A 25,816-nucleotide genomic window follows, 5' to 3' on the forward strand; every position below is an offset into this window, starting at 1 on the left:
ATCTTCAAAACTTAAAATAGTGTCTGGTGCATAATAGATCCTTGATAAATGTTTGATGATGAAGGAAGGAGTAGTTGTGCAAATATCAAATCAGTTGATTTTATCAATGCGCTATGATACTTTCAACCTTAACCTTATCGTCATACTAGATGACCTCAGGCAAATGGATGAGCTGAAACACAAGGAGTGACAGATAAAGCACAGCCTTGTTACTATGCCAGAGTAACTGAGCATTCATTCACTTTGACGCATTTCGTTTTTTGTTTTTTCTCTCCCCCCGCCTTTTTTTTTGTGCTATATAGATGAGGGCTTGCTATGTTGCCCAGGCTGGTTTTGAACTCCTGGCCTAACCTCCTTAGGTGCTAGGACCACAGGCCTGGGGCACCACGCCTCCCGCACTTTGACGCTTAAAACTAATCTACAAAGACTGTGTGGGAAAATTTGAAAGTATAGAAAAAAAAATAAAGAATAAAATAGTTACCTAAAATATTAATATCAAGGGGTGATTTTCAACACTTTTATGTTTTCTTCAATTGCTCTTTTATGGATTTTTATATAATTTAGGTCACAGAGTACATATAATTTTGCATTTTATTTAGTTTTTTATTAGTCTTTAGTGAAGTCAGGATGATTTTAGTCTTCTGTTAGTTTAGTGAGGTCAGGATGATGTCTTTTTGCTCACTATTTTATCCCAGTACCTAAAATACATGATTAAATACATATACAGATTTAATGCTAATGAAGTATATGGAATACATGATTAGTATATAATAGTATACACAGTGAATACATGTTACATAAAAGTATGTGGTAAAGAGCATTACAACTAAGGTTTCCCTATATTATTGAAAACATCACAGTGAGGCCGCAATACGTTTTTAGGCACAAATCTTTCAGTATAAAGGTTTTTTTTTTCACTTTAGTTCTTTGGAAAGGTCCCAGAAGGTGAATTACTGGGCCAAAGAGTATGATATTTTTAAGGGTTTAAGTTCAAAGACTGTACCCTATAAATTCTTGCTACAGAATATGAGGGTGTCCAATTCGTCACAACTGCTATTATTTGACAGCATTATTATGCTATTCATTCTGTTTGTATTCTTTAATAAGTGAAGTTGAGCTCTTTTTATTAACCATTTATATTTCCTCTTTTTACAAACCAAATATTTATATTTTTGATATGGTACAATTTTTTGAAGTGTAGAAACTGCATTTAAAAACTGTTTAAAAACTGCCCTTTTATATTTTAGAGTTTTCTTTGGTTCGGCTACTCTGGGCAGATTTCTATTCAGACCTGTCCTGCGTATCTCACAAGATTGCTGGGTGTGTCATTGAGACAGTGGCTACATAAGCTTATTGAGAACTACAGAGTAGGAAACACAGGCAAGATTTTATTATAAATTCTAACTGCTATTGCATTTGTAGAGATGAGACTGCGTCTGTCAGCTCCTCAGGTTTACATAGCTCCTTTCTTAAATGTTTTCAGAATTTTCCTTAAGAGCAGCTGCAGAATAGACAGAATTAGTGAATATGAAAAAACATACCACTATGTCTAAAATGGAGCAAGCAAAGAAGATACTTTACATGCCGTAAAACAAAGAGAATCACCTGAGATAAGTGTACAGTCTTTTCCAGCCCGATATTGTTAAACACAGTAGATGCTAAATATAAGATGAAGAAAACCCAATGTAGCTCATTTTCTTGCTAATAGCAACCGTGGTCAAATTTAGTCAAGTTGTGGGTGTCAAGACCATTCTATAATACAATCAATTGGAGTCCTACAGAATAAATCACAGCGTAGGGCTGTTATCTCAAGCTATGTTTTTTCCAGTACAGTTTACACTAAAGAGGCCTGAAAAATCACTCACAGTAGACTAATAACTGTGCTTTTAAAGAAATGCAAATAAACTTCATTTGAAAGCATAAAAATTAACCATATAAATGATAACTTGATGTAAGGAATATTAAGTTTCAGACAAAATGCAAAACAAATTAAACTGCGATATCGTTAAGGAGGAGCAGAACTCTGCATTTCTTTAGAATTAATGTCAAATTTAATTGATTTTGTTTCTTTATATTGCTGGGCAAGATTAGACATGGCACCTTCTTAATGTTGTCAAGGTTCTTTCCTTAAGAAAACACCTTATGCTTGTACGAAACACAGAAGGATGATAATAGGCCTTTGATATAAATAGTGCATTGATGAGAGTTCCAGTCTCAGTCAATCAGACAAAATTAATTAAACTCGGGTGGATAAATGGTGGTATGCTAGGCTATTAATACAGGTTTTTCGTTGAAATGCTTATAGCTGAAGATAGAGACCCGCCTCTGGACAGGCATAAAAACTAGAGGAAAGAATTGACAAGCTGAGGGTCAAATGAGTGCATTCACATCACAAACCAAAAGTGCATGTTGGTTATTGAATGAATAGAATTTTTTTAATTTAGTCATCAATTGTCTTCATAGCTATTTATTTCTCATAAAATTGCTTCCTTAAAGTGGATACAGATTCTTAGTGAGGAAAAAAATTATAAATATGCAATTTTTTCAAAATTTGGAATCCATATAAAAGGTGATATATTTGTTTATAAAATTAAATATTTGGAACTTCCAAGGGAATAATTATGGAAAGACAAGCAAATTACTACTTATACTTTGAATTTGTTATTATTTTGACTAGAGAGATCCAGTTCAGAATCTATAGATTTTTCCATAATACTTATTTTATTTTAGTTTTTCCTGAGATTGGTAAATGCCATATCATTATTTTGGGAGAGAAAGCTGTGGAGAGCTATGGTTTACCCAAGGGGATCTTGTGATTAAATAACAGTTTTACTATATTATTCTCTGTTATTTATGTGGTCAAAACACTGATGAGAGTTATGGTAACAAGTTTTATCTTAAGGGGCAATGCTGGCCAAATGGTAGCAGAGGTTGCATTTGGACTTAGCAAGCATTAATGCCATGATTGATTAGGGATATCTACTACGAATACAGGGGTGGCAAAAAATAGTATGGCCTGAGAGAGAGAGAGAGAGAGGGCGCATAGATTAATAAAAATAGAACTAGACTTGGAGGCAGGAACCTTTCTTTCCAGTCAAATTTTTGTATCAGTCTCTTTTAACAAATAATTATGACCAAGTCATTTATTTTTCTCATTTAAGGAAAAAGGACATAATCATATTAAAAATTTGAAAAAATCGAATGAATCAAATATTATCTAAGGAATTCCTTAAGACTTTTATAAGAAACGTGATTTTGTTGTACTTGAGACTGTTATCTTGCAGGGCATTGCTTCTTAGACATCATAAATGCTCAAAATTTAACATTCGTTGAGGTGCATTTAAGCCTTCTTCATTATAGAAGCTGTCATCTACAACTCTGCCAGATATTTTCCTTTACTTTTAAAGTGTTATTTTATTTTAAAAAAGTATATCTTTCACTCTAAATCAACGCTCAAATCAACCATGTTATATAACCTTTCAACAATCATTAATGAACATAAGGATACAGTACAATTTTGGAGGAAAAAATTCCAAATCAGTTTATTTTATTACAAAAGAACACTTTGTAAAACCAATCACATAAATTTTAATTAATTCTAATATGAGTGACAGCAAGAACTGATCTTTAATAATATTAGTAAATAAACAAAAAAAACAACTGGAAGGGTACTAATGCTGTCTGATTAGGATTCTCATTATTGATATTTCTGAGTTGTCCTTGGGATAATTTACTCCACAAGCTCTTTTCCTTTGGTACTTAACTATTTTTTTCAAAATCACAAGAATGAAAGTATATATGCGAGGATAAAAGTGCTTAGAATTAAGCTTATTAAAAAGTAGTGAGCATTTAAGTGGTGGGAAAAACTCAGCATATTGAACTGTTTGTTTTAAATTTAATTTTAGAGCAAATAGATTATTAAGTTGGAATCCTAAAATATTCTAAATAATTTATTTAAAATATTTTATTCTTGTAAAAAACAACCTATTGCCAAAAAACATGTACCTTAACGATATGATGTGTTTTTCCTGAACAAATGTTCCTCTGTTCTACCAGACTGTGTGGCATTTGCTCATACTCAACAACTGTGGAAATTTGGAACAAGGTTTCTCCTCCTTTCTTTAAAAGTCTTTAATTCCTTTGCATGTGCCAGGCACAATTTATATACAAGTTAACAGGAAATGTTCTGTGTAATAATTTTATTATTTGTCCTGACAGTGATAACGAAAGCCAATTATTCATTAGAAACTCAACATGTCTAAGTTCTTGAAACTCATGTGTTATTGTTTACTTCTGGATTCTGGAAGTCAACAGCTGCTGGATGATAAAATATGATTTGAGTGTTTATTCTGGTTCAAGCTATATGATAAAATGTTTACTTGGGAAACTTAGAATATGAGTTTTCATGCTAATGCAGAATTACAAACCCATATGAAGCACTATGTGATCCTTTCCTTCGATAGGTAAAATGAAACTTTTTAAATGTAGCTCGTCAAATACAACTGGTTTCACTTATTTTCATTATACTAGGCAAATAAAAATAGTATGTCTGCATTTCATGTTCTCAGAGCTAATTACTGGCACCAATACATTTTGATCCTATTTAATAAGATTGTCTTTAAATTGCTTTTTAGTGGAAAAACAAAAATATTGGTTTACTGTTTACTAAGTATGATGCATATTTACATAAAAGCTAGAGTAAAAACATTATACTCACGTTATATGCAACACTTTAAGTAAAACTAGTGTTCTCCAAGGGTTCAGTCTCCATTTACCGACCAGAATAGTACACTGGCCCAGGCATAAGATGAAGTGGTTGCATGTGTCCATTGTCACATAATATAGGAACACCAGACACAAATTGCAATAAAGGGTGGGAGAATGAGTGTCCAGAAAACTGGTTGTCTTATTAAACAGCTGATTAATCAAGGCTAGTAAAAGTTACAGGGGCCTTCCAAGCTTTCACCTTTTTGGAAAAACCTCAAGAAATGGAATCATTCGTGTACTTCTTGAATTCTTCTAGTTCCAAGAAAAAAACTGGAAGTACCATAGTCACTATGTTATCTGGATATTGTTACAACAGAAGGGCACAATTCCTTAGTCTAATAAATTCTAGTTAATGTTCAGCATTTAAAACAAGTATTTGCTTTTCAGAACTTAAAAGATATGACTCTATGGTCTTGCTCACTATGTAGAAATTTGAAGATGAGATTCATGCTAATGCAGAAGGTTATGGCCAAGAGTGACAATTTGGCTGCCTGCAAGTTTCAAATGGAAGCATTTGTTTATGTGACTTTATCCCAGCCCAGAGTCTGTTTTTCAGCTTTGTGGTCCCAGCAACTTGATCTTACCAGTGTTTCGGAGTAGATCAGACATTAGTATGAGGACCTATGTTAACTAAGCTAATAAGAACTAATATATAAGACCAGAATGACAAACTACTGTTTCAAAATGATAGAGCTTTAACTAGGGGCTGTAGTGGACACTACTTTCACTTGATCAGCAACTCATTCATAGTGCTGGGATGGAACCAGCCAATATTTTCCTCTCACACTCAGGTTTTTATTACTAAGAGTCTCCAGAATTTCCTTTCTTTAAACATGCTGAAGAAAGAGAATAGGTTAAAATTCAGCAAGACCACTATGTGTTGATTTTATAACTTAATTTTCAGAGTACAGTATTACATCCAACTATGTGGAATGGAAGAGTTTGAAGAACATCACTGTGGCCCTCAGATAGGCCTACATACTCTATTACTTCAAGGGATTTTATTCTACTTGATATCTAGTAATCTAAGAGCATCCAGTATCTAATCTCTCTGGAGCAGATATCACTACTTTCAGATAATAGCTTAAACATTAAAGAAAATGAAACTCAATATATATCAGCTATTTCCTTTTTTTAAAAAAAAAGTAAGAATTTTCCTTATAAAAACAAATGTATAAGGATATTATAAAGTATTTTTGTTTTCTTTTTCTTAGTGATACTTTTTAAAAAACAAGTCATACCTTTTTCTTTACACTAATATTTGTCTCACCTTCAATGCATTTTCTTTTTGTAATTTAAAAAATTACCTTAAAGAGTTTTTTTTTTTTTCAATTGTCACTTGAGAATAATTTTACCACTAAAAGTTTTGAGAGCGATACTGTTACTTGTGCTGCATTAGGTTATGTTCTTTTTGGGATAGTTCTACTGTAAACTCAATTTCACATAACACCGACCATATAAGGCAACTGGGAGTACAACTAACAGTAATTTAATAGACCTCACTTATGATGAACAAATTAACCCAAAGAGGGATTCCTGCTTATCTTTAGAGGCCCATCTCAAACATCACTTCTCCTTGGAGAGCGATTCCGACTTTCTGATAGCGTCCTTGCTATGCTCTGTTCTGCTTTCTCTTTGATCCTAGCTTCCACTGCACAGCTGACTGTGCTTTATCAACCTGAGCATCCCTGGGGGTCAGCCCTGTACCTTACTTCGAGTGGATGTATTCAAAAATCTTGAATAAATAAATATGTGAGTCATGTACATTTCTATTTACATATATGGCTGTAAGAGATGACATCTTTGAGCTTATCCCTTTTAAAATTAAAACTGAAACATTTTGGGAAAGATGGTATCGTTCTTGTACTTGAGAGTATATCTTAATTTGGGCTCCTAAAAATGAGTTGATCAATGAGTTTGACAAAGTTTTCAGAACAGATGAGGATCAAGCTTAGTTGGTTTCAGATAAGGAGAGACATTTGTATTTGAAAATATTAAAACAAAACAAAACAAAATAAAGCTGGTCAGAAAATTAAAATAAATCTGCATTTTTTGCAGCTAATAATACTCATTTATTTCATGCCAAGTTCTGGTTATAAATGCCAAGGCCTTTTTAAAAAGCTCTTGCTGTTTCTTTTTTAAGGATAATTTTGTGCTTAAATTCAGAATACCATTTGTACATCTAATTCAGTCCTAAAATATTGTATATCTGTGGTTGTCACATGATTACAACATAATCTAGTGAAATTCAGTTAATGGTGTAGCAGTCTTTAAAAGAAGAATTCTATATTGGACAGTTGAGTGAGAATTTTTGAAATATACAATTTAAAATTAATTTATTGCAATATTTATTGAAAAAAGCTTGACTATGAGGTAAAATCTATATAACAGTTTTCCTTAAGCATCCAAAATTTTTCAGATACTCCACAGTGCCAAGATATTTGGTTCATATGAACACAAAGTAATAAGTAGGGTAGTAAGAAAAGCATAATTTAGTGAACAACCAGATTAATTTGATCTTTCCTTACTGAAGTCCGTGATTCCTCTAAATTAGAGAAATATAAGCCAGGACCATATGATATGATAACTAATCAAACAAAAAATGACATCAATGAATATCCATTCTACTAACTTTAATGTCAGCATACCCAGCCAATTAATAAAATATTTACTACGCAGAGGTGAACATGCTTAAGTCAAAGCAAATTAATTTTGTTCTTTCCTAAGAGCATATTTTAAAGTAAGATTTTAGCCTCATATTTTGGCAAAGGTGAGATGTTCACTTTGGCTTTTGTAAAAACATGTCTATATCAAGAATATCCTAATGTAAATTTAACACAAAATGTATCATTTAATTATAACTATAAAGTTATAATCTATTTACAATATTTATAAAATACTAACCAAGCAATATGCATTGAGTATAAAACATTTTACCTCCTGTTACTTTTTAATGTTTTAAATGCTTACTATGCAAGGTGTACAACAATGTGGGTAGTACATATATTGAATAATTCTAGCTCCTGAGATACACACTAATAAATTTGCACTTATTACAGAGCCAGAGCCACCAAATCTGGGTCTTGAGATATTAGTGGTCACGTAGATATATTTTAGAGGTTACCTGAGCAAGCCAAAATTCTGAGTGGTTTGAAATGTACAATAATTTTGTCACATTATGATCACAATATTTCCTTTCATAAGAATCTACCCCCAGTGCCATTAGTTAACCACACGGTTATTATATGTAGCTTGATTCACTATAAATGCCGTTATAACACCTGTGGTTTCCCTCATTAAGAATTGAATGGATGGGGTCAGGGGTTGAAAGGGCAGCATATGCGCTATGAAAGAACTAGTTAACATAGCCTATTATATTGGTGCACTGGTAAATCTCATTTCTATTCATCAGATGATTAGTTCAATCAATATTTATTCCTCTATGCTTCCTTTGTCTTGCGCTACAAAGGAGACATCCTTCAAATTCATGGCATAAACCTTGTTATCTATGAATTTGTTGCTTAATTTGAGAGGGAATATTTTATTTACTTGGCAGTCCTGAATTCTTTGATTCCCTTTCTCTCTAATTATCATTAGGTAGTATAATGGAGTTTTGTGTAGATTATTTATAAATAGACATTATTAACAGTTTCTTTTTTATGCGACTCTAGTACCACGTGTATTCATATCTTCCCTTTGAATGCTCTGGAAAGTTGCTTCTGTTTCTCTAAATATGTTTGAGTTTGGAAGTCTGGATTGTGAGAGCAAAGATAAGAATGATTTTCTCTCTCAAATATTCATTCTTCTTGTCTGAGTGGGTGGTTATAGGCACATACATATACATATTGCGTATCAGTTTGTATCAACAGACGCCTCCAAAGACTGCTATTATCTGCTGGGGATTCTGTTAAGTCAGAGATTCTATTCAAAGTAAGATAAATATTTGCAAAAAGCTGTAATTGGGAGATGATTACAAAATTACAGGAATAATACCTTTTGTTTAGAGTGCTTATTTCCTCAAAGGTCATCATTCATTATATCACAAAAGACTTATTTCATTAGTCTGCTTGATTTCTATCCTTTAGATAAGAATAGAGAGAATAACAGAACTACCTCTAGGATAAAAAACATACATTAATTATTAAGCCCCATTTCCATTTCTAATGTTTGCTTTTCTATATATTTTAACATCACAATAAATGTTTTGTTAATGCTAAACTAATTCCAGTATAAATAAAGCCTTTACTTCTTTTTTTATTTGTGGAATAAACACAGAAATAGTTTAGTCTTAAGAAATTCTCCTCATATTATTAGAACGTCACCTCGATCACTAATATCTTTTGCACTCACAACATATGTGCTCATGAACCTTTGATGTTTTTCAGTTTGGCTGGAATTTGACAGTCTTCACTTTGGAATGAATTTTTATTTCCTAATATGTTTACTTGTAAGGCTTAGGCTTCACCAATGCACAGTGCACTGATGTTACTGTTCACAATTTTAAGTCTCACTTTATATATAAGTTTGCAGAATCCCAGCAGACCCATGCAAAAATAATTTTTGACTTAATAATTTTTAAAATTTTAATATTAAACTTTGTTAATTGAATGCTATACTATGCACTTTAAATTAGAGGTATATTATTCATTGCAGTGGTATAATCTAGTAATGTGCTGTGATTTACACTTTTACATCTTAAAACCATTGTAATGAAAGGTATAAAAACCACGTAGGCCGTCTTACATCTCTAAAAGGTGAATACAGGTTTAGAAAAGGGGACATCATAGCTGAGAAAACAATTTACTGATATTTTTTATGTAGAAAAACTTCCTGTATCAAATCATATTAAATCCCTGTTGACAATTATGTATATGCTACTTTTGGGGGAAAAAGTGTAGGTATTATTACGAGATTTAAATGTCATTTTCATGAAGACCAACCCAAAAACTTTGTCTATTTTTGGTGCTATAGAATTTTTGCTGCAGTAAAATTAGGCTTCATGGCTTGGAAACACTTTAAAATGTAATTTAAAGTGTAATCTATGCAAATAAACTCCTGAATAGTTTTTTTATGGCTGCATAGTTTAGTGTTATCAAATTGCTGCCAAAATAGGTGAATGTTAACATTGATATTTGGTTAAGAGTATAAAATAATGTTTTTATTTGTTCAGTGATCACATAAAACCACTTTAATAATGATACAAAAACTCATCTTTTAGGCATTCACCAATGAGCAAAAGCTATATTGTGGTTGATGCAAAATCCAAAGATTAGTCAGTTTTAAGTAAATGCCAATAAAGGAGTTTTAATCTTGTGTCCCTCATGTTTATAAAGTTTGCTGCTCAAAATTTCTTCATTTACATTTTCATCCTGGTTTCCCAACTCTTGATTATTAGAAAATATAGAAAAGTAAACCTTAGTGGTACTAATACCTATCCCAGAAGTCCAGTATGCCAAGCACTTCTGTGTCATAATACTTGTTACAAACTCACCCATGATGTTGGGGGAGGAAGGAGGAGAGAGTCACTAGATGTAAGCATTTAAGAAAATATTTTATTTTTACGACTATATATTATTTAAACAATACTTGAATGACAGCTTTAAGAATTCCTTTTAAACTGAATAACATTTCTTGGAATGAAGACAGCTTACTGACGATTACTTAATGAGCAATTATTAATGGACTACTAACAGAGATGTCCTTCCAGCAATGTTTTTTTAATTGCAGGAGGTGGAATGTTGGTTAGAAATATTTAATTAGAACTTGTGGAGGAAATTAAGAGCGAGAACTTGTTTAGGAAACCTAAAGGCCTTGCCAGCAGGACATTCTGAGCTCCATACCTCTGAAGGGCTGCCATACCTCTGAGAGCAAGCTGCCTCTTTTCTAAAGTTTAGCACTTAGTAAAAATTAACTACCTGAAAATAACAGATGAAAACTAGACTTTAAAAAAGCCAAGCCCAATCCTTGTTTATAGCAAACATAAAACCAGATTTCTAATCCGCCCCAGCGACAATCACCTATTGATTGCGACGACATCTGTGCCTCTGTTTTTGGAAGCAGTGTTTTCCGTGGAGGCAGGAATGAAAAATCCGACCATTCCCGCGCCCCTGTGTGATAAACCACCCACAGATCTTTCAAGAAGGAGCCTTGAAACCCACACCTCGGCTCACTTCTTTCTCACTTATTGATGGGCCCAATTAAAGGTCCTCCCTTTCCCCGTCAGAAGTTACTCCTTTCAATAATGAAATCTATGGAGAAGCCTCTCTAGAACTTCTGTGGTACCTTCTCACAGACAAAGGATGAAAGTCTTTGTGCACCACCAAATACAATTTCCTCCGACCTCGGTCAGAGTAAGCCACCGCGCTGTGTCCCGGACTCAGTTCAGCAGTGGGGCAGGACCAGGACGTCAGAGATCAGAGACTCTTAACCCTTTTCTTCCCCAGTAGGTTCCCTGGGGATAAAGTCTTTTAAATGCCCTAGGCGAGGGAGGAGTAGGCGAGGGAATAGGTTTGCTGGATTGGCCCCGAGGGAGACCACTCAATCCTAGATCACCTTTCCGTCGCGCAAAGCAGCCCCAGCCAGGACAGTTGTCAGCTGCAAACTGTGGAGCCTAGGTGCTAAGGAGGGCCACCTGGGAATGGAAAGCGCGCGCGTGGATGAGGGAAATGGAGTGGGCCCACGGTAAAGCCCAGATCAAAAACGGCCCCTCTCCCAACATAGGCTGCTTAATAGCCCTGTACGAGCGAAAGCTGATTCCTTTCCCGCTTTCACTTCTAAGTTCACGCTCAAGTTCAACCCCCAACTCCACAGGACGTCAGAGTAGTCTGGATCTTTTCTCAATCCCATTCTTATTGAACAGTCTCTCACAATGTGGAAGGGCACTGTCCGCAGAAAATAGGAAGAGTCCGTGAGGAAAGACCCTAGGGACCAGGAAAGGAGAGCCAGGAAGGGCAAGAGAGCGACCTGACCATCTTTGAAGCTTACATTTTCTCCAGCGCGTTCCCATGGGCCGCCTGAGAGGTGTCTCAAGTTAGAAGTTGTAAGGGGTCCTCGGGATCCTGGCAAGGCTGGCGCCCTCTGGGATAGGTGTGTGGGCTTAAACTGGTTTTCTCAAGGTGAGCATAGGACCAGCGCTTGGCTTTCAACCCTTCAAGCTTCTGGAGTTCTCAAAGCGACCGCCGTGGCGAACCGGGTCAGTCATCTGCAAATTGCTGCTTCAGGAGCGGCTAGATCAAGCTACTAACCCACCCCCACCCCGCGCCGCTCTCCATTCTAACCTTGCAGGGCGTGAGCGGCTTTTTTGCCCTAAGTCCTAGTGCTGGGTCCGAGCTGAGGTGGCGCGTAGTTTCCGACCTTTGGAAAGTACGAACCCAGCCACAGGGGGAAAGTTAGAAGGGGAGAAGGGAAGGGACGAATTGGCTGCTCCAGATCCGGACAAGGGAAACCGAAAGAATAGATGGGATGGTGAGATGGGCCAGAAAAAGAAAAACAAAGACTGGGCCTCTCTTACTAAGCAAAGGTTCTGTACTCGCCAATTGCCCAAGTATAGTTTTTCGAAAGAATTTAGACAGTGGAGCATGTAACCAACCCTCAACAGGGACAATCAGCTGGAGCCAGCGCGCACACAGGGTGCCCCACTCCCAGCGAGCGGGCCAATCAAGACCATCCCATCAGGACGTTCTTGTTTCTTATCTACAGTCAACCCCTTCCCCCATGGACAATCTCTCTCTTTTCCTTCTTCTTCTTCCCTTTCCTAACACACTCCAGCAACCAGCCAGCAAACCCTTGAGTCCAGGCTCGGGGCTCACCGCGTGCGAGAGGGAGTGGGAGTGAGACCCGCTGCCTCCTGGGGTGCTCCTCCCGGGGCGTAGGGGGAGTGAGTGGAAGAGGATCACAGCTAGTGGAAGGAGAAGACCAGTGATTGCATCCCAAGTGCTTCTTCCCTAGACCACCTCTTTCCGGGTCCGGGACGTAGGAAAGTCTGGAGCTGGCCGTTACTAACTTTCTGTTGTCAAGACCCAGGGGGACGTGCGAAGGGTAGAGAAGAGTCCCCGATGAACCGCGGCCTGACCAGGAAGAGAGACCGGGGGTGGGGGTGGGCACCCAGAGGCTTGCACAGATCCCCAATGTCAGGAGGACAATTGCCTGGCTCTTCAGTAAAAGCGTGAAGAATGGCCGAGCACAGCGCGAAGGAAACCTGGGGTCTCCCGCAAGGTAGGAGAGGAGACCAAGTGACTCCCCGGAGCCCAACTGCCATCCCTTCTAGAGGCCCAGAGTTCAGCCGAAGCAGGTGTAAAGCTACACCCCCTGGCGCACATCCCCGCAGACCCCAGCTCGCCCCGGGGTCCCGCCGCTGCCACCTCCTGCGGCTGCGAGGGTCCTGGCCCGAGGATGCACCCAGCACCTCCTTCCACTACGGACCCCTTTATCAGACAAAAGAGCCGGAGCCCATGGCTCTCCGGCTGTGAGTAGCGTGGTCTTTCGAAGCCTCCAGAACTTTCTCATTACAACTTTTCCGGGGTCGCACTACTCCCTGGGCCGCTCGGGCTCGGGCACGAGGACCTGGCCTGGGCGCAGCGCCCGCGCGAAGGCGCGCGCCGAACTGTTATCTCAGCAGCGTCCAGCCTCGCAGCACTGCTTTTCTGCCTATTGCCCCTGCGAAGGGACCTGCCTGCTGGCCAGGACGCTAGTGCGCCTCGTAACCTGGCGAGTGTGTGCCCGTGCCTGTCCACCCTGGCTCCCGCCTGTGCGCCCAGCGCGCCCAACCCTGGCCAGCGACCACTGCGCGCAGGGGCTTCCAAGCTGCTCCTGCCCAGAGGCATCCCTCCCTCGGCTTTCTCCATCCCGCGTCCGCTTCCGCACCCGAGAGCGACAGGCAAAAAAGATTCAGTGCAACTCAAGGACTGGTCGGATCCAACTAGCCTCTCCTCCCTCTCCAAAAAAGCGCCCTCCCGCGTCCCTCCAGAACTCCCGAGAGGCAGCAACACCTTCCCACAACTTTCTACGCCCAGGCCATTTGCAGCCCCACCTGCGAGAGCGAACTCGGCAACTGCGCCTGGGCAACCTCTTTCCCCTTCGGCTGGGTGCCCTCCCCTCCCCCATCTCCCCTTCTGGATGGAGTTGGCCGGACTCGGGGAGCCTGGGTGTCCGCAGACTCGCTTACCTCGCATGGTGTGGCCGCTCTCCCGCTCCGCGTAGTCATGAAGCTGCTCCCAGCCCGAACCCCGGAGAGCCCAAAAATCCCGCTCAGCACGAGTGAAGAAGGTGGTCGGCGAAGAGCTGCTGGGCCGAGAAAACCATCCCTTTAGGCGGACGCCTTGGCCGCAGGGTGACGTTTGCCGCCGCCGCCGCTATGTTAACAGTTTTGATGTTGGTGGTGACTGTTTTGATGATTGTTTGTTTGTTTGTTTGTTTTCAGGAAGGGTGGAAAAAAATGTTCTGGCTGGCTGGTGCCTGGGTTTTGTTTTGGTTTTGTTTTTCTTATTTCTTTCTCTCCAATGTGCTTGCTTTTTAAAAATGCCACCGCCTCCGGCTCAGAAGATTTCTTTTGTGATCACTTGGACTGAGGAGGAGGAGGAAGGGCAGCAGCAGGAGGAGGAGTTGGTGGTGGTTTTGTTAGTTACAAAGAAGAGGGAGAAGGAGCAAGGGGGAAAAAAGGAAACAGAAAGAAAAGAAAGAAAGGCGGTGTGGATGGCAGAGCATGTGCGTTTTCACATGACATCTGTGCCTGTTAGCGGATCCACAATGTGAATTTTCACTGTTCAGTTACAGGGAGGAAGGGAGCAGCGAGAGAGAAAGAGAGGGGAGAGATGGAGAGAGAGCGCTGAGAGGGGCTTATACGCGAGGGCGGGCTTGGCCGCGACTTCCAGGCCCCGCCTGCTGTCAGCGCCGCCGCCAATGAGCGCCCGGCAGCGCCTGGAGAGGCCTGGACCGCGGGGAGGGCGCGGCGGGGGCGGGGGCGGGGGCCGGGGACCCGGAGTCCTTGGCGGCCGGGGCTGCGACGGGGAATTCGAGACTGTCCGAACTGGGCGAGGAGAAGGGCGGACCGGCAGAGGCGGGCAGATCCGCAGGTGACAGGCACTTCCGACTCCAGCAGACAAGGGGACGCTGGTCGCGGCAGACCTTCGGAGGCAAGAGACGCGGGGCTCCCCGGGTTTCACGTTAGGTCCCTCTCTCGCCACCCCCGCGGGCCCGGCAGAGTTAGTTTTGAATTTGTGCCAGCGCTTGCCCGAGCGCTGTTTCGGTAAACTTCGCTTCTCTGGCAGGGGTTTCCGTGGGCAGGTCTTTTGGGTGTCAGTGGCAGAATAATGCTAACCCACTTCCATCACTTTTAGCACAACTAAAATGCAGTCCCAAGCGAGTAGCTGTCCCCTTCCTTTAAAAACGTCGGTCAGATGCTCCCTGACCCCCTTCTTTAAAAGAAAAACAAAAGCATTCATGTATGTGTTCTTTTGTCAGGGAAACTGATTTTTATTAGCATTTGGAGAATCCCCTGGCGTGGACTACAGGACTGAAGGAGAACAGCTGAAATTGGCGGTATGGCCACCTTACTAATTCAAGGCAAAGGGCTTGAGGCTCGAAGGTGAGATTGCAGGGTGCTCTTTAGAAAGGTTTTAGAAGAAAGACATCGTTAACTTTAGTTGCCATCAGAAGACGGTTACCCTATTTAGAGGCGATTGGTAACTGAACATAAACTTGTCTTCCTTAGGTGAAAATTGTCATCTATGACCATTTAATTGTATAAAAATCTGATACATATACCAAAACTGTTCCTTTGCAAGTTTTTCTTCCTCTGTTGACAAAATAAGCATATAGATGATTACATCTACTTCTTTCCCAATAGTAGGGAACTTCTTACTTAGCGTTAATTGAACACCCTAAAAGATTAGGAGGTGAAAACATTTGCCTCATTCACTCAGTCTTGAGTCTGGGAGATGTCTACTCATTAGCATACCTGTTGGCACAGCAGGCCTCATCATCATTTAAGTATCCAAATAATTCGATTTTTGACTGGTATTTATTCATGATATGTCATGTAACACAAAGTACAATGCAGAATTGGCAGTTATTTAGTTAATTATGTCGCTCTACACTGCCAACTAGTTTTTTCCTTCTTGATTAAATAAAAAATGAATTATCTGCTGAATTTTTACCAGTGTTAAGTTGACATAGCCCTGATATATGCCATCCTATTTGCAAACCAATGTGTAATTTAGGAAAATTTTAGTATTAAGAGTGAAAGCTGATTGAGTCATTAATTAAATGAAGTGAACAAAAGGAAGTTACTGTTCAGAATAGTTATTCCTTTATAAATACCTTTCTCCTAGATTTGTAATTGACACAGTAGTTAATCTTTTAAGATAAAATTTAAGGCTCCCTGGTTTTATTATTTTTAATCAAGTAAAATATATTCATCATACCTGTGTTTAAGCTGTAGAAAGTTATGCCTAATTTAGTTGCTTCATTAAAAATTACTGAATATAAAATAGTCAAGAAACAAATTGTGACTATATCATTTTAATTTTGTTGCTTCAACCACAGACACAGGAATATTGAAAATTCTAAAGGCTTTGTAAACATTGTGTAATTATTATTGTTGTTGTTATCATTTTAGATTTCTATTTCTGCTTAGCGTAAAGAGGAATTTAAACTTTTGAAAAAATTCAAAAATTGAAACGTTTATGTTATTTTAACTTTCAAAACGTTTATTGAATTCTGATTTTTTTTTATTGCTGCAATAGCTGTAATCCTTGAAAAAGGTAGTCAACACATGTATAAAAAGTATTTTACCCCCATACATTTTTATATCCTCCTTGTTTTGTGGGCTCAACAAGGTATCATTTTGCTTAGAACATATTTCTTAATTCCTTCTGAGTATTTTTGAATAAATTATTAATTAGAAAACTCTATGTTATTTCATTTTTAAAAACTCACATATTCTCTATATGTAGTGATGCAAAATTGTGTATTTTCTCTTTAAATGCTGATCATTGGTTGTAATGTGGAGGCCTGGGACATTTTGGATCTTTCTAAAAATTTAAAAACTGATTTGTTGAAATTTTCTAATAATTTTCACAGTTATTTTAACTGAATGAATCCCATTTATGTAAAATAAATACTAAGAATTTGAATGAAAGAAGTATTTTCTAAGAACTCACAAAACATGTACATATAATCTGATGGTTTTATAACCTACCTGCCAGCAAATAACCATATTTCAAGTGGGCATAATAATAATATGTTAATATGCTGTCCTTGCTCACATGAAGTACAGTATCAGTAATTTTATTTGAATGATTACGTCTGGTTTCCTATAAGCCTGAAACTCTGCTTTTCGATCTGGGCTTAAAGGATAGTCTAAGCTGATAGTTACATTTTGATTAAATGACAGTCACATAGTGCTGTCCTCAATCTCAAGAATTGCATAATATTCCACTTAGGCTTGCGTGCTCACCTGTTTTTCTGACACGTTAGCGTCCCTCAGGTTGAGCTGTACCACAGAGTATTAATGGCAACAAATATCCCAAAGGAGGCAAAGTTTTAGTGTAAGCCAACCAGGTAGGGTGACCACAGCATTTAGAATTATTTCAGTCCTAAAATACTTAAACAGGAAGTATAGTTCATGATATTCTGAGCTGGTGAGCCAGGGTAGTCCCTGGTCAGGGAATATTTGAAGTAATTATGAATCTTGAAGGGACTTTAGCAATACCAATAACAGTGTTATATTTAGGAATGACTGAAAGATTAGGTATGTTTATTTAGGGAGCTGTGTGATTGTGAAAGTTGGAAAAGAGATATAAAGCTGCTATTAAATATTGTAAAAGCCAGAAAAATTTAAGAACTTTTAACATTCGAAGCTTTTTACAAGTGGGAAGGCTGAAGTACTGAGCTCTCTGTTGCTGAAGGCATCCAAGCAAGTGTTGAATGAAAGGTTCTGGTAGAGATGCTCTAGTATACAGATTTCTATACCACGTTGGAAGTTGTCTAAATTACCTCCAACATCAATTGTAACTCTAAGTGTAAAGTTGGCCTCTATGTCTGTGGGTTCTGCATCTGTGGATTTAACCAAGAGCAGAGCAAAAATAAATTGCATCTGTATTGAACATGTACAGATTTTTTCTTGTTATTATCCCCTAAACAATACCATGTAATAATTAGTTATATAGTGCTTACATTGGCATTATAAGTAATCTAGAGATGATTCAAAGTATATAGGAAGATATGCATAGGTTATGTGCAAATACTACACCATTTTATACCAGAAACTTGAGTATCTGTGGGTTTTGGTAACAGTGAGAGGTTCTGGAACCAATCCCCCAAAGATACCAAAGGATGACTGAATTCACATGCAGTAAAGGTTGCTACCACTGCCCCAGCAGGCATCAGAGCCATATTTCCTATCTGAGAATGCAAAATTCATGATAGGAGGAGCCAGGATTTCCCTCGAGTTTGTAAGATTTCCTGGTAGCTTATAGGTGCTTGGTAATTATTGGTGGAATGAACGCTTTCTAACCTTTAGGTCACTGGATGTGAACCACAGATGGAGTGAAGACCTGAATAAAATCCTTCTTTCTTAGTTTCTATTGAATGGGAAGAGGAGGTGGGGAGAATCTGCATTTTAAATTCTCTTAATTTGGAGGGGCAAAAAATGATGGTTGATATTTGGTTATGTAGTTATAAAAGAAAGCTAAATTTAGTTACTTTCATATTTATTACTATTATCAATTTAATTTTATTTATTTATGTATTTATGTTTTTGAGAGGGAGTACCACTGGAGGCTGAAGTGCAGTGGCACCATCTCTGCTCACTGCAGTCTACCTCCTGGGTTCAAGTGATTCTCCTGCCTCAGCTTCCCGAGTAGCTGGGATTAAGGCATCTGCCACCACATCCCATTAATTTTTATATTTTAGTAGAGGTGGGGTTTCACCACATTGGTCACACTGGTCCCAAACTCCTGACCTCAAGTGATCTGCCTGCCTTGGCCTCCCAAAGTGCTGAGATTACAGATATGAGCCACCGTGCCCAGCCCTATTCTCAATTTATTCCCACATGCTGAGTCTTCTTCATAATCTTTGAGTTCTTTAAGTTCTGCGTCATTTTAAAGTATAGATGCAAGTTCAATAAGATTTCAAAATAAAAATAGGCAAATATTAAAATTGAGCATGTACCTTTTAATAAATTGGAAAAGGTGGTAAGGGCTAAAGCATGAATGAACCCCAGTGTGTGGGAGAGGTAAGGCTAGCTTTGGGACAAGGAAAAAACATACAGTTCAGGAAAAACAAGAGCCAACATTTATTGGATGAATCACATGATCTCTCAACCTATCTAATTTCTATTTCTTACAAGAGTCTACATGTTATACATTATATCTCCTCCTCCTCCCTACTTAAAAAAATTATTTTATGGCTGAAAGAACAGAGGCTTTAAAAATTTTACTTATCTAAGATCACAAATTTTAAAATGCTGGATCCAAGATTTAAACCCAGATATAGCCACTAAAATGTGTTTCATGAGTGAAGGAACTTTCTTCATTTCATTTTAATTTTTTCAATGCTGAATCCACAGAATCTAGAGTCTTGCCTGATAAATAGTCATATGTCACAAAATGACATTAAATAAAAACAGTGATTTTTTTTTTTTTTTTTTTTTTTTTTTTGAGACAGTCTCACTCTGTCGCCTAGGCTGGAGTGCAGTAGTGCGATCTTGGCTCACTGCAACCTCCATCTCCCGGGTTCAAGCGATTCTCCTGCCTCAGCCTCCTGAGTAGCTGGGATTATAGGCATGTGCCACCTTGACTGGTTAATTTTTGTATTTTTAGTAGAAACAAGGATTCACCATGTTGGTCAGGCTGGTCTTGAACTCCCGATCTCGTGATCCGCCCTCCTCGGCCTCCCAAAGTGGTGGGATTACGGGCATGAGACACTGTGCCCCGCCAAGAACAATGAATTTTGACTTTAAAAATAAAAGGATACTGTGAAAAATTTATGAACAATAATGGCCTGATTTGGTTCATCATGGAGTTTAGGAAAATACTTCTGCAGTAAATATTTCAGGTTGTAAATAATGTAAGCCTGAATTGCATTGGCACCAGGAAAAAAAGGGGGGGAAATGAAAAGGTTGGATGCCTGACACATTTTGCAGGCAGAAGCTATGACATCAAATGCAGTGATTAGACCGGTGGTGCTGGTGGGCAGAGTGTTGGGTAAAGGAAAGGAGAAATCAAACCAAAGCTTCTAGAATGAATATCTCACTTATCTAAGTGTATAAGGAAGAAAGAGCAGATTCTTATTTAAATAGGGGAAAATATTGACATGAATTTTCAATTTTGCCTATCAGTGACAATGTCCAACAGGTAGTCAGCTATTGATAGAACTAGAGATTTGGAAATCGATTAGAGGTCAAAGTAGGATTTATGACATTCAGGCCGGGCATGTTGGCTCTGGCCTGTAATCCCAGCACTTTGGGAGGCCGAAGTGGGTGGATCATTTTAGGTCAGGAGTTCGAGACCAGCCTGGCCAATGTGTTGAAACCGTATCTCTACTAAAAATTCAAAAATTAGCCAGGAGTGGTGGTGAGCATCTATAATCCCAGCTACTTGGGAAGCTGAAGTGGAGCTTCCAGTGAGCTGAGATCACACCACTGCACTCCAGGTGACAGAGCAAGACTCCATCTCAAAAAAAAAAAAAAAATAAATAAAATAAATAAAAATAAAAATTTATGACATTCAGAAACACCAAGGAGAATAGAGACAATGCCAGATTTAAATGTGAACAAATAGATACATGAAATAATAGAATTACATTTTTGTGTATATTTATATAATATTTTAAACAGGGACAAACTTGTCTACATCAGGAAACCCAGATGCCATAAGGTTAGATACATTTTCCTATACATTAAAAGTATTTTAAATGGCAAAGACCCCCAAACAAAATCAATAGCCTGGAGAAAATATTTGCTGCACATGTGACAGATGAAAGATTAGTAGCCTTCATAAACAAATGTATGCAAACTTACAAATTGATAAAATTTAGATTTTAAAAAAACCCTAAAAACTGAGGTTGGTAGAGAAGAAAGGGGAGATAATTTAGTAGACAATTTTTTTTAAATGGTTTTTTCTTTATGGTTTTTGATACAGGTGAATAATTTGTTCTTCATGTTTATAGCTCTGTGAATAAGGTTGAGAAGTTCCTTTCCAGATCCACTGACAAGGCTTTAGGATAATTTTTTGTACATTCATTAAAATATTAATTAAAATGCAAATGTAATATTTTGTATAACTTCACTGTTCTTGCTGATAGTCTTTAAAGTTTATCTTGAATTGCCTACTTTTCTGTACCTTCACTGCCTTATCAATCTAAGCTACTGTCCCTCTCCTGCCTAGATGGGCATAATATTCTTAGAATATTTTCTCTACCTCCATTCTTGCCTCTCACCCCATTAATTTCCCAACTGGCAGTTAGAGAGAACTTTTAAAAGTCAGATAATAAACATACCCCTGTAAAAAACATTAGTGTCTTCCTATTGCATTTAGACAATCTATATTCCTTACTGTGACTTAGAAGTAGGGTGCATACATATTATGGTTTGCCCTGAAACCCTGCATAATTATTAAAAGTGTCCCTTTCATTTTCAAATGTGTTCCTGTTTGAGCAATGCATAATAGTTATCATGATGATTATAAAGCATTGCTGGCTTACATGTTATGGTCTTAGAGAAACTGTCCCTCATAATGCCACCTAAGCGAGCACTGGTTTATAATTCTTCATCAAATAACCTCTGTTTTCTTTATAGTGTATATCAGAATTTATGATTATTTGTTTTCTTTTACCATCTAATGAAAGAACTCAATTAACTTATAATTAATGTTATTATTAGCTCCAGGAGGCAGTCACCACTTCTTTTATTTTGTATTATATTATCAGTGCCTGATATGTTGGCTGACACTTAGCACATGCTCAGTAAGTTTGTTCAGTGAATTGATAACTTTGACTAGTTGCCACAATTAAAGTGATGTAAGTAATAATTCTTTTACTTTTTTGAAAACTTTGTTCACATATTTGCTAAGATGACTCAAGGTCTCATTACGACCGCATTAAAAATGCATGAAATGTTGTTTTTCCTTTAAAGGCAACTGACATATAGTGATGATTTAATGTATTGGTTTGGGAGTAAATAAAACAGGACAACAATCAAAATAAACAAAAACTGATTTTGTCCCCAGATCTGCTATTTGCGATGTAACTTCTAGCTGGCTGTGAACCCACTGGTTATGGACTATATGTTTGTATCCTCTCTAAATTCATATGTTGAAGCGCCAACCCCCATTGGATGGTCTAAAGAAGTAGGGCCTTTGGGAGGTAAGTAGGTTTAGATGGGTCATGACAGTGGAGCCCCTATGATGGGATTAGTGCCCTTATAAGAAGAGGAAGAAACACCACAATTTCCTCTCTCTCTGTCATTCGAGAGTATAGCAAGAAGATGAGTTTAGCTGTGGTTTTCATTTTAATTGCTCTCTCTAGACTTTGAAGCACTTCTTGGATCTGTGGCTGGGTATCTTTTAGCATTTGAAATGTTCTTGATATTTACTCTTTTTATTTTTATTTTTTGAGATGGAGTCTCAGTCTGTCACCCAGGCTAGAGTACACTGGTGTGATCTTGGCTGACTGCGGCCTCTGCCTCCCAGGTTCAAGTGATTCTCCTGCCTTAGCCTCCTGAGTAGCGGGACTACAGGTGCCCACCACCACACCTGGCTAATTTTGTATTTCTGGTAGAGACGGGGTTTTACCATATTGGCCAAGCTGGTCTCAAACTCCTGACCTTGTGATCCACCCACCTCAGCCTCCCAAAGTTTGGGGATTACCGTTGTGAGCCACTATGCCTGGCCAATATTTACTCTTAAATGTAGCTCTCACCTCATTTTCACTGTTTTCCCTTCTGGAGGGAGATGGTGTTGCATACATGCTAGAACCTTTCACCATGTTCCACATGTCCCTTTCAGTTTTGTATGTGGTTTCCATTTGTTGTGTTCTCCAGACTCCCATCAGTATATTTTATACTTGACCAACTTCTAGTTTATTAATCCTTTCCTCAACTATGTCCATTCTTCAAGTCTGTTGTCAGACCTCTCTACTTAGGCATTTACTTCAGTTACTGTCTTTAGTCTTAGAATTTCCATTTTGTTCTTTTTTATAGATTTCTGTTGTCTGATAAAACCCTCCATCTTGTTCTTTATTTTTGTGAACATATGAATACATCATTACTTTAAAGCCCATGTCTGATAATTCCAATATCTAGGTCATCGGTTCACTTGATATATTTTTAATATATTCTCTAGAGTTTTTAAATTGAAATTCTGGACATAGTTTATAAAAATTAAAGGATCTCTGGGTGATCAAAATGCTGCTTTTTATGGTGGTGTTTTCTTTCTCTGTTACAGAGAAGATTGAAATGAGCAGAGGAAACACAAGTCAAGACAATTTTGAAGATTTGAGTTTGAACAGAATTTTGTTGAAAAGCATGCACATAGGCCAAACTTGACTCATGGTATTTTCCACAAAGATTAAAGAACTTACTGTGTGTTTTTCTTCCCAAACATCAAAATTGTTACTGATACATAGTTGCATGTTTACAATATCACTAAAATTACTATGTACCCTTCAACACACTCACTAAAATCAGATAATTTTTTAGTACAAAATGTTTTCATCTTTTCTATTGCTTAAAGGAGTAGATGGGAATCTGTGTTTTCCCTTGAGATTCTACAATTTGGTGAGAGCTCATCCTTGGAGTTTATTGCCACATTTCTTTCCTTGAAATGAAAAATATATAGCTAACTGCAGCTACCTTAGGGACTAAGATTATAATCACCATGTCCCTTCCTTAGAATGCATCCACATGCAGGCCATAGGTCGCTCAGTTTGAATGCTTGGCATTCCTGGGAACTGATGGCATTTTGATAAATGATGCACATACATGATCTGGAAATTTTAAGTGCATTGGCAGAGATCAGGAAATGTTCGTGTTAATAAAAGCATAATTTTCTGGATCAAAGCAGACAAGGGAGGCCAATTTTCTCAGATGAGGAGAGCTGCAGAATCTGTTTAGTAAATGAGAAGAGAGGTTGAGGGAAGATGAGCCCTTTAAATAAGGGCAAAATACTTTATCAGAATAAACCAATTTTAGAATGGCCTATCTTTCTCTCTGAAGGGACACTGTGAGTAAAGGAATGAAATCAGCATGCTTTTAAAAAAAATGCTAAGCAAGTCTACCTGAGCTCCCTAGTGGGTTGGCTACAACCTCAGTCAGTTTATGTCAAAATGTGGAGAAAATGTTTTAACCGAATGTAAATTCTGTTAACTCGACAGCCAGGACTTAGAAGATGGAGAGATAAAAACGCAAAACAAAACATGAGCTTGAGACGAAAGGTAGGAAATAAAGAATAAGAAAAGGAATGAGAATTAAGGGATTAAAAAGTCTTTGAAAGAGACAGTGAAGGCATACATATGTACGTCTTTAAAGAATGTGCATTGTATATTTCATGGACATGTTTCAGATGAGTGATTCGATGGTGAATGAGAAAAAGCAGGGGTGAGTCCTGAGGATGGTGAGCAGAAAAAGAAGAAGGGACAAAGGAAAAGGGAAGAGGACGAAGAGCAGGGGGCAACTTTGGCTTTGTTTATTGGCTTATGTGAAGGGGAGCTGATCACTTAAGACTGAATTGATTGTCTGGGTCCTGAAGAGTAGCATTGGGGTTTTTGTTGTTTGTATTTTTGGCAAGTAAGTCTCAAGGGTCTTCTCTTAATGGCCTCTGTAAACTACCAGTCTCTATCTTTAACAACCATAGTCTACCCTGGGAAAAGGGAGTAATGGGCTTTTCTGCTTGTGTTTACTTTATGTATGACATGCAGACATGAAACCAATAATGCAAGGCAATGTTCGCAGTCCCCCAATAAAAGTTTTAGAAAGGATTGTTTTTCTTTACTGCAAAGCAAGCACATATCCATTAACTAAATTGCTTTATGAAGTTGTAAAAAATTATTTTGGTAAAGCTGGTATTATTCATTTGGGGATTATGTAAAATTAATGAAATTAGTGCTATGAGACAATTATATGTTAAAAAGGAAAATAGTTTCTTACAAATATCAGTAAATCTACAATACAGTGAAGGCACAATACATTCCAGTGAATCTTTTTTTTTTTCTTCAATAGGTTTGTTATACTCAAAATGTACCAGAAACAGGAACAAAAGTATTTTATAAAATAATTAATTTTTATGGGCTATGAGTCCCAAAGGGTTATGTAATCAAAGTGGAAGCAGAAAAGCATAGCTTTGAAAATAATTGGTCATGTCATGACACACTTAACGCATGTGCAGGCGTGTCCCCAGAGAAGGCTAGTGAAGTTATTTCATGTATTTAAACTCAGGGATAAGTTGATAAAGAGTTGTAGAGATTTGCTTAGATCACTTGTATCTTTGCTTCTGGATTTATGGGTGGGATATAAATGAAATGGGTAAATGGGAGTTTGGGGCAGCAAATAAGCTTGTGTTCTCTGCCACATCCAAGGGGTCCCTTGCATAAACTTCCTGTCCCAAGAGTTTTGGAAATGGAAGAACAGTGTCCAGCAGAGGGAGTAGTGCTGGTAGCAGGATCTGATTTAGCAAACACCTTCAACTTTATTGGTTTAGAAGGGCCAGCATCTTCCCATTTGTGGGGAGCTAACTGCAGGCTACAAAATCACTATTTTAACCTCAAGCCCATTGAGCTCAAAATTAAGTAGAAGAAACCATACTCATCTGCCTTAATAGTTATTTCACTTTATTTTTATTAAAGTAGCACATGTATGAATTAGGAGATATCAGGGGAGTGCAGATATATTTTTTTTTCAAAGTTATCTTCAATCAAGAGTAGTTTATTATAATATGTCTTATATTTCTCATATGTTGCTATCTTCCCATAGAGTCAATTTTTTTCCTGACAAATTTATGTTTCACTGAAATGTTGAAATAGCTAAGTCTTTATTAATCTGGCTACAGACTGGTTTTCT

The 25,816-nt window shown here is 38.0% G+C and overlaps 1 protein-coding gene and 1 long non-coding RNA gene across 3 annotated transcripts in view; one reads left to right on the forward strand and one right to left on the reverse strand.

Moving 5' to 3' along the window:
* RORB (RAR related orphan receptor B) overlaps window positions 1–14,601 on the reverse strand; it is a 191,400-nt gene extending 176,799 nt beyond the window's left edge. For both annotated transcript variants that reach the window (XM_032290915.1, XM_032290914.1), the window contains exon 1: window positions 13,931–14,601. In XM_032290915.1, the coding sequence (XP_032146806.1) occupies window positions 13,931–13,937 (7 nt within the window). In that variant the 5' untranslated portion in view covers window positions 13,938–14,601. The remainder of the gene's footprint in view (window positions 1–13,930) is intronic.
* A 130-nt stretch (window positions 14,602–14,731) lies between these two features.
* Window positions 14,732–17,800, forward strand: LOC116559806. The gene is made up of 2 exons (XR_004272636.1): window positions 14,732–14,837; window positions 15,226–17,800. It is a non-coding gene; the product is annotated as an uncharacterized LOC116559806 (long non-coding RNA).
* Window positions 17,801–25,816: the final 8,016 nt, after the last annotated feature.

The sequence above is a fragment of the Sapajus apella genome, unplaced genomic scaffold (genome assembly GCF_009761245.1).
Source record: "Sapajus apella isolate SASKATOON/1434 unplaced genomic scaffold, GSC_monkey_1.0 scaffold24, whole genome shotgun sequence".
Classification (NCBI taxonomy): domain Eukaryota; kingdom Metazoa; phylum Chordata; class Mammalia; order Primates; family Cebidae; genus Sapajus; species Sapajus apella.